This window comes from Globicephala melas, chromosome 13, assembly GCF_963455315.2.
Source record: "Globicephala melas chromosome 13, mGloMel1.2, whole genome shotgun sequence".
In the NCBI taxonomy this organism is placed as follows: domain Eukaryota; kingdom Metazoa; phylum Chordata; class Mammalia; order Artiodactyla; family Delphinidae; genus Globicephala; species Globicephala melas.
Window position 1 is genome coordinate 57,894,570 of NC_083326.1, and position 15,322 is coordinate 57,909,891.

The 15,322-nt window shown below is 42.5% G+C and overlaps 1 protein-coding gene across 3 annotated transcripts in view; it reads left to right on the plus strand.

Annotated features, from left to right (window-relative positions):
- Nucleotides 1-12,628: 12,628 nt before the first annotated feature.
- ARHGAP28 (Rho GTPase activating protein 28) overlaps nucleotides 12,629-15,322 on the plus strand; it is a 149,357-nt gene continuing 146,663 nt past the window's right edge. For all 3 annotated transcript variants that reach the window (XR_009566486.1, XM_030836650.2, XM_030836651.2), the window contains exon 1: nucleotides 12,629-12,812. Coding sequence is in view for 2 of the 3 variants with exons in the window: in XM_030836650.2 (XP_030692510.2) it covers nucleotides 12,637-12,812 (176 nt within the window). In the remaining variant the exon portion in view is untranslated. The remainder of the gene's footprint in view (nucleotides 12,813-15,322) is intronic.

Sequence of the window (15,322 nt, forward strand, 5' to 3'; positions counted from 1 at the left end):
TTCAATACCTCACCTTATAACACACCCCTAGATTATAAAGTTCTTGAGGCAGGAATTTTATCTCATTCATCTTCATACAGTGGGTTTTACATTTCAAATACAGTCACGAGTCAGAGGTACAAAAAGTCTACCTTTACTCAACTTAGTTCTATTCTGTCACTTCAAAGACATTCAGTATCTTCCGACTGAAAGAAGTCTTTATTAGGAAATTACTAAATTCAGAATTTAAGCTCAGTCAATTCACGCCACAGCTTCCCGTCACGGTTCTTCTCTGTGGTGATGGAACCCTGGTTCTCCTTCTCCTTCTGCTTGATCCTGAGATTGTGTCTGGGTACAGGAGGCTTTATGTAACATTGTAGGGGTTTTGTGCTGTCCTCTAGACTTTGATCATCTGCTTTACTCTTCGGTTAAGGGGCTGGCGTGGCTGTCCATATTGCCCCCACTGCTGGAGGAACTCCTTATTCACTCTGTCCACAAAGGCAATGCTTGTCGGGAGCTCTGACATTTCCCCCATGCTCCTTAGGACCCCACCTTAGATCTCGCTGGCCCTGCAGACCTCCTGTGGCCTGGCTAGACCTACTCTTTGTTCCCCAGATTGGGCCGTCAACCCTGAGGCCCTCTGCCATAAGGTCTTTTCATCTCAGCTATAATGATTCCTCTGAGAGCTTGCTAGTCAATACTTACTGGGGAACATGGGAGATTACTGATCTCCCCCATGCCCTCCGTGATAGCTTCTGGGAGGCGTGGGTCATCTCAGGTTCTCTGCAGGACTGCCTCATCCCAGACTTTCAGGTGGGGATGGCACGTAATCTTCTCCATCCTCTAGTACTCAAGCCTATCTCTCATGATACCCTGCATCCCAGAGATTTAACCCAGGAAAGGGCAGACTGGATAGTTCCTCTTGAGTATAATTCTCTTCTCTCTTTGACATCTCTCCCAAGCCATGGAGTTTTCAAGTCCCCTCTGTGTGGAAGCAGTGCTGCCCTTCTCTTGACATCACAGTCTGTAGCTTTAAAAATCTCCATATTCAGTCTCCCAAACTTTGGTTTTTCAGATTAATGGGGAGTTTTTAGAATTTAGGAAACTCAAGTGCCAAGCTCTAGTCATGGAAGCCTAGTTCTCTTGACTAATATATCTAGAACATCCTTCAAGAGCCAGTCTTGAAAGTCAAAGTAAAGCGTTAGCCATTTCTCTCTTCCAGCTATAACAACCTCTATCAGTCTCTACATCTGCACATGTAAAATGGAATTACAGGACTGTTATTTCACTGTGACTTTTTCTAAAAAATAGGAGAACTCAAAAGCATAGGAGAGCAGTGCCATTGGGCCTCAAAAGTAGAGAATAAGATGCTGTGTAACTTATACCCCTAGAGTTGTGTGATGCAGCCCAGTTACAATAGCTTTGAAGACAGGAGCGTAAGGCTAAATTAAACAATAGTTGTAGTAATAAAACTTGTGTTGAAGGGAGAGGACAATTCTGATCTCTGTGTGTCATCCACTCGCCTTGAGACCATGTCGCACTTTTGTCTATTCCAGATTCACCTGTGGAGAATCCACACTAAAGCATTTGAAACCTCTGGCTGTATAGGAAGAACATCATATTAGGAAATACAAAAAAGAAAACATATGAATAAATTTCATAGTGTTATTTTACTATATTTGTATCCTCAGAACCCAGAATGGTATCTGGCATATAGCAGAAAGGTATATATTTATAAACATGTTTAATTTATATTTAGTGAGATAAATCGGGGTGATTTTTCCCTTCAAAACCCACAGCCAAGTGACAGTACCCAGAAATGAGCACAGTTCTCTTCTCCAGGGGGACCTGGGGGAGCAAACCAGCCAAGAAGAGGGAAGTGGCTAGTTTGTCCTTTGTCTGCAGAAAACAGATTCAAATAAGAATGGGGAAGCTGCAGGGAGGGAAAATCATAAAAGAAGCAGACTCTAAATGACTGCAGTTACCTGAAGGTAAATTGCTACTAATCAAATTACCTTTAGAATTATATTTCATTTGGATCAGATTTGTGATCTGTAGATAACAGGACTTCATCTACTTTAGGAAATATACCCCTTTCCACCATTAGCACGTTGAAATGAATTCAGAACAAAGGGATTCTAAACCTTTGAAGCACTGTGGTTAAGTGTATAATAATTCTTTCTCAAGTATCTCATCATCTTCAGCCTCTTTTCAGTCACTTTGAGAGGATTTTTTAAAAATAGCCAGGCCTCAAGTGACCATTTATTCCTACATGTGATGGCAACAGGGACAGATACAATCAAGTCATCAGGTCCAAACTGATGGTCCATTCTTTCGCTGTGGAAATGAACAAAACTGTTACTTGCTTTTAGGGAACAGACTATCATGATTCTTAGAACCCAACTTTTTCCCCAAATCCTCAAAGCTGTTTTGTAATAAACTCGTTTATTCCCACCCACCAAGCACCACTCAGAATGAAGGAAATGGAATGAAGTAGTGAATAATTGCAAGCACTACAATCACTACTATTTACTGAGAGCCCACTCTGATAAAATGTTGTTTATTTGCTCCTTATGTTGGAGGCTTAGAGATGGTGAATTCCTTGCCCAAGTTCACAATATTTGTTTGGGCAGTTAAGAGGCAGCATGGTGATGTTGCTAAGTTTCTAGACCCTGGTGCCAGATTACCTGGGTTGAATCCCAACTGTATCTCTTTCTAGATCTGTGACCTTGGATGAGTTAACCTCTCTGGGCTCCCATTTCCCCTCTCAAAATGGAGAGGATGATAATAATAGTGCTACCACATGAAACTGAGAGTCAAGTGCCTAACGTAACACGTGGCATTTACTAAATGCCACGTGAATGCTGGCTGTTCTTATTCTGTGGTTGCAAGTGATAAGAACCCAACTCACACTAGCTTAAGCTGCACAAGAAAAGGCAGTAGTATTTGCTTCAGACGTGCCTAGGAAAGAGGTTCAAAATCACCCCAGCATCTCTGCTTCTCCTTGGCTTCAAGATATATCAGAGAAGCTTTGTGGTAGTAAGATGGCTATTTGCAACTGCAGGGCTGCACTATCCTTACAGAGAATGAAAAAATTCTTGTTATGAAGATCTGGCAGAGGTCCCAGGGGAGTGAGGAAGGAGGGCTAGGTATGCTCAATCCAAACCACAAGGCCTGAGGAGAGTTCCTTGTATGAAGGCACTTAGGGTGATTCCTGAAAGGAAGGGCTCAGGAAGAAATATGAATAAGTATTGTGTATGCATATCATCTCATGGCTGGCAGGTGACAGAGCAGAGATCAGAACTGTCCTCTCCCTTCAACACAAGTTTTATTACTACAACTATTATTTAATTTAGCCTGACCCGCCTGTCTTAAAGCCATTCTAACAGGGCTGCATCCCACAACTGCAGGGGATAAGTTACACAGCATCCCATTCTCTACTTTTGTGGTCCATTGCACTGCTGTCCTAAGACTTTCGAGTCCTCCCACTCTTTTGAGAAAGGCACAGTAAGGTAGCAGTCCTGTAATTTCACCTTATATTTGCAGATGTAGAAAGCAAGGATTGAGTAGACCAGGGCTTCTTATTCATTAAGTAGTTATATAAGCCTACTTTGTACCAGATGCTATACTAAGTCTGCTAGCAGCCTTCTGAGAGCCCAACCAGAAATGACTGATCTGGAATGCCAGTGCTGTGAGTCAAGACTTCCTCTTCAGAGGCCATGCCAGTATTCTGGCCTAGTGATGCCAAGGCAGTCAGGCTTTCTGTGAATTTTTTGAACTGGATGATAATAATAACTAGGTACATCACTGAATAATGTTTCAACTGATAAACAAACATCAAGTTCTCACTATCTGCCTATGCCTGCTCAGTTTCAAAGGATGGCTCTGTTACAGTCATGACCCTTTCTGAAGAAATATTTATAGTCTTTGGAGTATATTGAAATGTCTTTGCTATAAGACTAGCAATGGTGGCTAGAGTTTATTGAATTCCCTTGGAAGCTCAAATAGGTACTGCTAACAAAGTAGAAGGAAAAATAACAGTGTCTTGGAAGCATAGCATAATAAAAGGAACCTATGTTTATTGAACATTATGTATGCAGTGATCCTACAAGTTATCCTTTCTAAATCCTGGCCAACAATGCTGTATGTTAAATGCTATCTCATTTTACAGATGAGAAAAATCAGATACCAAAGAGATTAAATAAAGGCTTATAGTCTTATGGCACTAAATGGAAGAAATAGGGTGTACTGGCATGTCTGTCCTGCTTCAAACACTGCCTTCTTTCTACCATCCTTTAACCATCCATGATTAACTTACTTTAAAATTATACTTTCAATTATTCTTCTATGGATTCAGGTGACTCAGTTCAGGTCATGTAAATCTTAATGAATGATGTAATTTGGGACCTATTTGAGGACTGACTTGTCAATATGGATTTGAACCTTGCTATTCTCATCACAAAATCACAAGTCCATTTGATTGTAAACTTCAGGAAATAAGACCACCCTCCCAACCTTTGCCACATCTAGACAAAACTGCACAATGGGCAGGTGTGTTCTTTCTTTATCTCACTCTGTGAAACCCCTTCCTTTCTCAGCTATTGGATATTTTTACCACCCATGACCCTTACAGAAGGCAACGGGGTCCCTGAAGGCCATGTCACCAGACCATTACTTTTAACACCCAAGGACTGCCAAGTGGAAGGTAAGCATGCAGCTGAAGCACAGACAATCTGATGCAATGTTCTGGAAGTCTGTATCCTGAGAAGAATGAAGCAAGGATGGGAGAAAAGTTAAAATTGGTTAATTTTATAAGAAGCACCGAGGCAAGACTGTATTCTGGCAAGATTATGTTCTCATTCCTGCCCCAAGTCTTGTTTTCAGCTTGACCTTCACAATCCTGTGATATTCCCATGACCCTTCTAAAACATTCTTCCTTGTTTCAGAATCAGAAATGTTTTTGTGGTTTGCAACCAAAGAACTCTCATAATAAATCTTCCCTCCCTGTTGGTAGCCCTACATGCCACATCTCTCCCTAAGCATCTCACTGTTGTGTTCTTTCTTCGCCAACTCAGTGGAAACCTAGTATCCTTATTCCATCACTTTCCAGGTCAGGTGATCTGTACTGCCCAGGGTGACTGAATGAATCAGGTAGCTTATCACTAAGATTGAGCTAGTAACATAGAGAGGGGGTTGATAGATCCCTTTCCTCAGCTTCCCCTCTGAGGCACTTACATAATTTATTAAAGTTCTTCTCAACAACTGTTTGAAATCCATCTGGACTTTGTCTTAGGATTCTATCTGGAGCTTAGCATCTGGACATTTATAATTGGCTTTCTTCTTTCCCAGGCTTCAGTGTATACTCTTCTCTAAAGGAGGCTGGGAAGCACAGGAGATGTAACTCAGAAGAGTTAAGACCACACTGCGCAGAACCCAGGAAGGACCATCTACAAGCACAAGTAGACCTTGGTTCTGTGCTGTTGGGAACCTACAGTGGATTTCCCATTTGAACTTCTCACTCAGCATTCAGATCCCCCCAGTGCCTGGCCTCTGTAATTTAGCTTCATCTCTAGCCTTCTCTCCTTTACACTTTATTCTCCAGCAAAGCTAAACTAAAGTTGCTTTCCTGTATGTGCCAAATTGTTTCTTTTCTTTGGGCCTCTTATTCAGTCTATTATCTCTCTGGAATTGCTCTTTTTCTCATCCCCTGCAACTGCACTCACCTACTCCTGAGCTGGCCGATTGTTATTTATCTTTTAAGACCTATCTCTAGCATTACCTCCTCTGGGTTCTGTGATGACCTACTCTCCATCCCCCGCCTCTACCCCTTGCAGGGACTGTGCTTTCAAACTCTTAATCATTTTTATATTCTTAGTGCTTAGCATTATAGGTGCTAATGATGATTGTAGGTTCTTAGGGTGGATGGATGGATGGATGGATATAGCCTTTGTATAACTGCAAAGCATGGCACTGTAGAAAGTATTCCATAATGCAGATCTTTTTGGACAGTAACTTCATGTCTGTTCCCTTCCACCAGTCTGCCTGGCTCTATTAGTAGTGATTCATTTCCAATCAATAATGATTCAGTTTATTTGTAAAAGTCACCTAAGTCACTCAGTTATGTCACTTAGTGGCTCAGTTATGTCCATCACATAAAAAACACAAGTCTTGACCTGGCTGACAGGCTCTCATGGTGACATAGTCTGCTTAACCTGATTACCAAACTGATCATAGAACTCAGAACAATTACTGAAGGAAAATAGGCCCTAAAATCTTTTTAAAGATCTTTTAATCTTTATGCTAAGAGAACAATAGGAAAATCAGAGTAGTCTAAAAATTCTGTGTCCTCTTGAGAGCACTCAGAAAATAAATTTGTATAATTTAATTAGTGCCAGTAAGTTTTAAAAACTATTTCAGGGTAGAAATTCAAGATTTATCAGCTGACTCAATGATGAAGAATTTACTCATTACTTTCTAAATACTTTTAAAATAGTTGTTTCATTAAAGTATTTTCTCTTTACATAAATGAAATTTTGCATTAATTCCCCCTAATTTTACCCAGTCTTTCTAGAGCATTTGGGGGAAGTGGTGAATGTATGTAAGGTGGAGTTTGACAGAATGCACATGTTTCTCTAGGTAGGTAAGAACTGTGCCTTCATTTCCTGCAAGATAGGGCCGGTAACTATGAAACTTCAAACCCTCTTGCTGAGAGGATGGCAGGCAGCGGCTACAAAGACTCCTGCAGCTACAGCTGTTTTCCTTTTCTGGTCCTAAACCATTATCCTAGCAGATAAGCAGCCAAAGCCACAAGAGACACTTTTCTTTTGTCCATGTTAAGCTTTTGCATAAATGCCCTGTTTTCTTGCCTTTCCTGGTGGGGTTGAATATGCTGGAATATCTACATACTACATAATACTTACTGCCGTGTCACTTACACTTGGGTCCCAGAGTTTGTTAGGCTTTCTCAGGTAAGCTTCATTATGTGAATTAAGTCTGACTCATCCCTCAGTATAGGTTCTGAAACACCTTTGGAATTCTGAAGATCAGGTTGTTTAGTCTTGAAGGTAGAACTCAAATGATGCTTCTGTAAAGGCTGAGGTAGAGGACAGGGGACAGGGGATAGTGAACAAGAGAGAAGGGAACCCACATGTGCTGAGCATCTATGATATGTTTAGCACCATGACTGGTGTTCTCAAGATGCTATTCAACTCTTGGAGGAGATACCCCACTTTTCAAATTAAGAAATTAAAACAGGGAAAAATTAACACAGAGAGTAGGTAGCAAATTCAGAATTCAAACTCAAACTCAACTCTGTCTGACCCTCTTTGGTCTACCACTCTGCCTCCTCTGTTTATTTGGAAAGTGCAGAGTCTTTGTGCACCTGTAGATCACGTATGTCACTACCCTTTAATACCTTATATATGTGATTCCACTGACAAATTTACAAGGCAGAATGAAATACTGAATTAACCTTCAACACATTCTTAGAGCAGTTAGTGAACTGCATATACCTATATGTGTGTATATATATATATATATATATACACACACACATATATATATATAAATAAAACATAAACTTTGAACTCCTTATTATTGTGCATTGAAAATACGTGTAATTCCTTCTTCATTTATTACATTTTCATTGTCATTATTATATGCTAGTGATATCTATCCTCCAATGTTTTAAACAGGTTTATGGAAAGTTGCCACAAAGAAGCATAAATCCTACCCATCTCATTATATTATAAAGGAGGAATGGGCTTTGAATCTCAACAAACGTTTTATGAAAGAGAACTATAATACTTACGAGCCTGGATTCAGGGAGCCAGACTCCTTGGGTTTGAACCCTAGCTTTGGTATGTCCTAGCCTGGGTGACCTTGGGCAAGTTACTAAAGCCAGTTTCTTCAATTGTAAAATGAAGATGCTAACAATATTTATCTCAGTAGGCTGCTGTGAGTGTTTCATGATTGGTGTTCTGATGCCTAGAACAGAACCAGGCACATGGTAAGTACTCAGTAAATGTGGGCTGTTTTGTTTCTCTTACATGTGAGGAAACAGGTCTGCAGTTCAAGCTTGCTCAGGTCCGGGTGTTCTGTTGTGGCAGAGTTGGTGCTGACACCCAGGTCTCCTGTTCTCAGTCCACTGCTGGGCACTGCAGTGACCACCAGAGCGGTGCAGTGCAGCAAACGAGAATTTTCCCTCTACTGTTGCCCCAGTCTAAGTAAACTGAAAATGCTATTTCTGTGCACTGAATGTCTACTGTCTACCATAAGGGCAATCTATCAGCCCAGTTCCCAGATGGAGAATCTTTCCCAGGGTCCCTGTTCACCGCCAAGTCAGCGGTCACAGTCTTGGGCTGTCATCCCCCAGCCCAGTGGTTCCCAGCAAGCCACAAAATGTAAGCAAATGCTACCAGGTCCACAATCCCATATCTGTAATTCCGAAATCCAAAAAGCTCTCAAATCTGGAAGCTTTTTCTTTTTTTTTTACATCTTTATCGGAGTATAATTGCCTTACAATGGTGTGTTAGTTTCTGCTTCACAACAAAGCGAGCCAGTTATACATATACATATGTTCCATATCTCTTCCCTTTTGTGTCTCCCTCCCTCCCACCCTCCCCATCCCACCCCTCCAGGCGGTCACAAAGCACCGAGCTGATCTCCCTGTGCTATGTGGCTGTGGAAGCCTTTTCTTAACTCATTTGACTGTAAAACTCTTTCAGACCTGAACTTATTTGGCGACACAGCACCTGAACTGACATGAGTTTATTTATCGTGTGTACCTATCCCTCATAGTGTGAGTCCTGCACAGTTGACTGCAGATGTGCTAATGCTTTTGCTCACAGGGTACTGCCCAGATCTCAAGGGGCTACCTATCAGCCAGGGTCTTGGCAGGAAGGGATGGGGTACTCAGCCCAGGTGAATGAGCAGAGTTTATTAAAAGGACTGTCTGTAAAGGTGTGGGTGGGGTGAAGGAACAACAGGGATGTTGCAGGAGGGCAGAAGGAGGGATTACGTGATGAAGCAGAAGCTGTTACCACCCCTAGGCATGAAGGGCCAGATGGAGGTAGAGTTACGGGAATCCAGAGAGAGCAGCATGGGAGAAGGCTGCAGTTAGGAGCTCTGGCCTTGGGTAGAAGGAACCAGCTGGCAGCAAAATAGAGAAGAAGCCTGGGAAATAAATACCCAACCTGGTTTTTCCGTCTCCCTCTAGATCTTCTGCTGGAGCCTCTCTTTGATCGCACCCTATCTGAAGCCAGAGGCAAGAGAGCTCACAGATGCAGACCATAAAGTGAGCCACTGGCACCAAGCCGGGGCATGAGGGTGGCAAGTGGATCTGAAGGGCAAAAGGTGAATATCTTGTACAGTGTATTCTATAAAATCTAATACATGCTCTCTACCACATTTATGAAACTTGAAAACTCACGAATGCTTAAAGAGTTGTCGTTTATTAAGTCAACAGTGTATATCCACACTCAAAAAATATTAATACATACATGTGAAACTTTTTATTAGTTTGCAGTGCCATAGAGAATTATTATAAATGAATCATTTATAATAATTCCTTGGCTACCCTGAAAATTGCAACTATCGCACTCAAGAGGGCTATCTCATTCACTGTTTCATTCATTGACTCATATATTCACTCAACAAGATTCCTTACTGAGTGCCAACTCTGCAAAACATGGGCTCTGGGATGTAAAGATAAAAATGTGACACTAGCACTTTCAATAGCTTACAACTTAGGAAAAGACACTAATGTTTTGGAAAATAGTAATACAATCCTAGCATAGTTTCATCTCAAATCTACCTTGCTGCTGTGGGCTCCATTCTGAGATTTTGTGGCCACATCTGGGCTTGGTGGGAAACACCACTCTGCCCTGTTAGCCCCGTGTGATGAGTGCACAGGAGCCAGGCGTGAGCTCAGCGCACATAGGGCTCTGGCTGACTGTGCTTTCACTGTAGGGCAGAGTGGGGTGGTCCCCACTGCAGGAGAAAGAGCAGTTTCCTCAGGAGGGCAGAAGGAGGGGTTCCTTTGGTTTGGAACACCTGAGAAGGCTTCGTGGGGGTAGGTAGGGGGTTTTGAGGATTTCCAGACAGGAAAGGACAGAGAAGAGCAAAGGCAAAGGTAAGAATGCAAGACAGGCTGGTGTAAGTGGGCCATGGAGACTTGGGAGTAAAAAAGTAGTAGGTGACCAAAACAGATTAATGAGAACCTATTCTAAGGAACTTGGACTTAATTTTGTAGCAAGTGGGTTACAACTGAGGGTTTTTGAAAAGGAGAGGTCCTATGTTTTAGGAAAATCACTTTCCCAGCACTTTGAATGTCGGGGAGGGTTGAAGAGGAAGGTGATTGAAGGTAACCTGTGTCCAGGGAAGCTCACTGTCACCCAGGAAAGAGACGGTGACGCTAGAACAAGGACAGTGGTGGTGGGAATAGAATTGAAAGAATGAGAAAAAAATGACAGATGTGATCACTGTTTGGAGCGAGGACCCCAAGGGACTCCAGGGTGTCTAAAATATGAACACTCAAGAGAAAGCGGAGAGCCGCTGCAGCTGGCATGAGGGAGAGCTCTGCAACATCGCACATGAGTTATGGAAAAAATATTTTCAAGGAAGTACCCTGCAGGTGTTTAAAATTGTGAGTCTGTAGTTCAGAAACAAACAAACAGAAAATGCCAAGGAGAAATTCCATGCCCAGAAAAGGTTCCACTACTATAATTCCTTATGGTGATTCCAAAATTCAAAAAGCTGTAAAATTACATGTTTTTAAAAGTTTAGTGTCAAAACTTGTGTGGTGACAAACCTGACCTTCATAAATGTAAGGGTATTAACAGACTTTATTTATCCCACTTAGGGTCCATTTATTTGCTGAAGGAATAATATATTTGAATACAGGGTTCTGTCCCAAATCGCACTGGACAGGAGGTGTTCTATGTTAAATGGTGCATGCACCAAATTACCTTTTAAAAGTAAAAAATACTTATAAATTCTAAAACATATCCCATTCCAAGGCTTTAGATGAGGCATTCTGGACGTGTATCAATACTTATACTATTTCTTTATTTCATATTTTAAGAAAGTATTCTCTTAGTTTCAATGTATTTGGCATTGAACACAGTCGGTAAACAGATGCCTCTTTGTAGCTGCAATTTTTGGAGAATGAAGCATTCTTTGTGCCCAATCCATACACTGATGCTTCCCAAGTTTGTTTATTCAGAAAATTGAGATAATAATACTACCTACCTTACAGAGTTGTTTAAAGAGCTAATGTATAGGATCCAACACACAGCGAGTAAGTATTTTAGTAAATGTTATTATTATCCCACCCTTTTAGTCAACAAAACATTTTCTAAAAAGCATTTTGGATGAATTTTTTTTTTTTTTTTTTGCTTTCCCAATCTCTGGAAGTGCAGTGAAAACAAATGTCTCCTTTCTTGATGAATGTGAAGGAAGCAGCAGAGGGAATCAACATTTCTTGAGAGCTAGCATGTACTTGATGCTTTTGACCCCACGAGAAGAATATTATTCTCCCCGTTTCACAGATACAGAAACAGATTCTGAGATGTTAATAGCAGGATCCAGGTCACCCCTCAGCGAGGGGTGAACTCAGTTCTCCTTCCAGTCCGCCTGCTCCCAGCTGAGCATAAGAGGCAGAAGGTAGAATGCCTTGTCGGGGTGGGCCTCTATGTAGCATTCTACTGCTTCTCTTTTTCATTGGCTAAAAGAATGTTCTTTCCATATGTGCTGTTAGTCTGATGGAGGTAAAGACGTACTTCAGACCCCAGATGTCTGACTATGCCCCCTTTTATCCACCTCCCTGCCAGACCCCAGATCCTCCCTCAATAAAGCCCTCTGGGAATAACAGGCTCTCTTCCCAGAGCGATCAAGTCTAATTTGCAGGCCAGCTGAAAGCAGGATGTGAATTTGAGCGGCATGGGGAGGACGAAAGGGATGTGGGAGTGAGGTAAGACCCTGATGGTTGGGGCACCGAGGGTGAGGGAGGGAAGTGTCCTGCTTGTCGTAAGAGGGCATTACCTGCCCGCAAGGAAATCACGTTGACTGGAACTGGACTAAGTAAACAGCAACGTGACCCGGTTCTTCAGTTTTTGATGTGGAGGCTTTCAATGAGACGGCGTCGCCTCTTCTTCCTTTCCTCGCCAGCCCGCGCACGTTGGAGCCGGCCCCTCTGCTTCTCAGCCGGGGCTCCCCAGGCGCCCTTTCTTTCTCTGACTTCGGGCTGCCCAGCAGGAAATGTTCCTAGCCATGGGACAAGCCTCCCGTTTGAAGGGGTGGGGCTGGGGGTTGAGAAAAGGAACAGGAAAAGAAACAAAGCAAGCAAAACTTTACTAGAGCAGCCAGCCCGAGCCCCTAAGCATCGCGGCGGGTTTCCAGTTTTCTAGACGCAGGGATCCCACACCCCACTTCCCCCGTCCTCGGCCGCCTGCACCCCGACGCCCCGCCTCGCCCTCCCCGCCCCACCCCACCCCAGGGGGCCTGGTGGGCGTGTATTTGAATCCGGGCTAATCGGCGGCCGGCGGGCGGGGCGGCCTGCCCGCGCCCCTGACAGCCCAGCGGCGGGCGGAGCCCCTCTGCCCCGGGAGCCGGACGGGCCGCGCCTCCCCGCCGGTGACCGGTCCGGTGCGCTGGCCCATGCTGGTCCCCGCCTTTGTTCTCGGGCCGGAGCGGAGACATGCGCGGCTGACGATGGAAGTAGAGGACTCGGGCGGCGTGGTGCTGACCGCCTACCACTCGTACGCGCGCCCCCAGCCGCCCAGCTCCGAGCCGCGCTGCGCGCCCCGGGCCGCCGCCAGCCACCCAGGCAGCAGGTAACCCACCGCGCCGAAGGGGCAGAGGTCTCCTGGGCTGGGGTGGGAGTGGGGGGTTCATATGCAGCTGGGTTTTCCGACGGAGCGTAGGACCACCGTCGCTTGATTGTTGTTTCAAGTTTTGGAGGACTGGATGAGTGAGCCTCCCGTTCTTTGTATTTGTCCTTGATGGGAAGTCTCAGCCGGCAATGGCTAAAGACGATGGCTAGGAGAGGTCAGCAGCGGAGTTGCATTCTTGGTACAACTTGCTGATAATAGGCATATGCCTGATGTCTGCCAAATTCACCTACTGAGCTATTGGAGAATTAAAAAAAAATTTTAAAATGAAACAGAAGGGGAAAATTTAAAAAAAGTAAAATATATTATCTTAATTCTCAGACACTATCGAGAATGTATTTAGTAACTGCATTTCACAGGAGCTAAAGCGCAGCTGGAGAGTCTCCAAAAAGGAAATCTCAGTAGACTTTTAAAAACAATTTTATTTCTAGATTTAAAAAAACCTTCCAGTTGTATACATTGGTGTCACTATTATTGCTAATGTTGACTCTGTCTATAAATGCAATTATAATTTTCCTTTGGATCAAAAGAGGTTTGAAGGCTTCTCACTATGTGCATTTTAGATTTAATATCTATGTTAATTAATTAATGTTAGTCAATCTATCAGTGTTCATCTATTTGATGCAAGATCAAGGCCAATGAGACTTCTATTAACTAAACGAAAATGTTAGACTGTTAGGAAGTTTCCTTCTGTGGACAAAAATATTCCACTAAGTGAGATGATTTGATATCTGACACATATTTAGGAGAAGTATTATTTGTTTAAATGTGACTATCTGCAATGAATCCATTGACAAATGGTTTTCTTTACGAGTGGGGAGATTTGAGTAGTGTGCTTTTTGCATGTTTATTTTCAGTCATTTTTTCCTCATACTTTTATCTTTAGTTATGTGATAAAGATTACTTGTTTCCTAATTTAATTGACTTGCAAGGCTTTCAACAGATTGTGACTTTATTTCAAGAAATATCCTCTTGGCTAGCATCCATGCGAAGAGCAAACTGCATTGGCATGAGATCTGTGTTGGGCTTGGCTAACAAAGAAAATATTGTTTCTTCCTAAAAGAGCAGCATGAGTGATATCTAATTTTTATATACAGACAATGAGAAAATAACATTTTTCTTCCAGTTTTAAGAGCTGTGCACATTATTTTAAAGGCTACTTGAAGGTACAAACTTGCATTTGTCTTTGGAGTGTTTTCTTTTCTAAACATGATCCTTGACTATAGTTACTCCTATTATGAGTAACTAAATAGATATACGTGACTTGGTGAGAAGTGGGGGCCAGGTTTGTGCATTTTTAGATGGTCCTGGTGTAGCTGTCCTGTCTGTAGCTCCCTGCAGCTGTCTGGGAGCAAGAGCCAGATTGTGCCATTTGGGCAATCCGAAATTATATCCCTTTCCATAGCAAACTGGAGAAGTTCCATTAACTCAGCATGTGGTCTCGTGGAATAATAATATATGAGAGCAAAAGAGTTGCCTATCATAGTGTTTTACCATACATTACCAATTAGATTTATGTTGCTCCAAGTTTGCATTTTTTGTGACTGCCCTGTACCCTCTGTATGGGAGCCTTCGTGCTACTCACCCTCTGATGCAGGAGATAGACGACCCCCGCCCCCTACAACTAAATTGTGAGAGAAGAGCTTAATTCCTTGGTTCTCAGTAACAGCGATCAAAAAGAGGTTCCTGTATTTACAGGGAGCCTGAGGACACTATCAATCATGCGTCTGGTAACAGAAGTAATCAGGCCTGAGTTATTAACCTTTGACTCACTAACTACTGATCAATACTCCCTTTCAAGCCAAGGAGCAAGATTGTATTGTTCCACTTATGAAGAGAGCACTCTCTCTTTCAAGAATACCCTTTCCTTTAAATTGCTTACGTATGTGTAATGTATTTGTGGAGTAGTGACCAGTATGGCACTAGGAAGCATGGGCTGTTGTATCTGACTTTCTAAGTATCATCTTTCTTTAGCTCTGAGTAGCATAGTTTCATTTCAAAGCAAGCCATCTCCTTATTTTCCAAGCCCACATACTTCATCTAACTTTATGTGCTTTTGATTTTTTTTTTTTGGCCTATTTTTTCCACTAAAATATAGTCTCTCTCTCTCTCTCTTTACTATTCTCTTTTCTTCACTATTGTATCCCAAGTGCCCAGAGTAGTGTCTGCCCACTGTAGTAGCTCAATAAATTAATGAATTCCTACCAAATGGCCAAGATAAAATGGAAGGATTTTTAACAGTATGTCAACGTATTTGTACCTACTATGTGCCAGAAACGCAATAGGCATTAGTGATACAAAGAGAAATGAGATGAAGAGCCTGCCTTGAGAATGTAGCCCTTGACCTTTCAGACCAATAGGATTTTTAGAAAAAAGCTTGAAATAAGTGGCAACATTTCAAAATCAAGAAGCTTCAGATATAAATCTGGACGTCAGCTTCCCATTAAAAACAA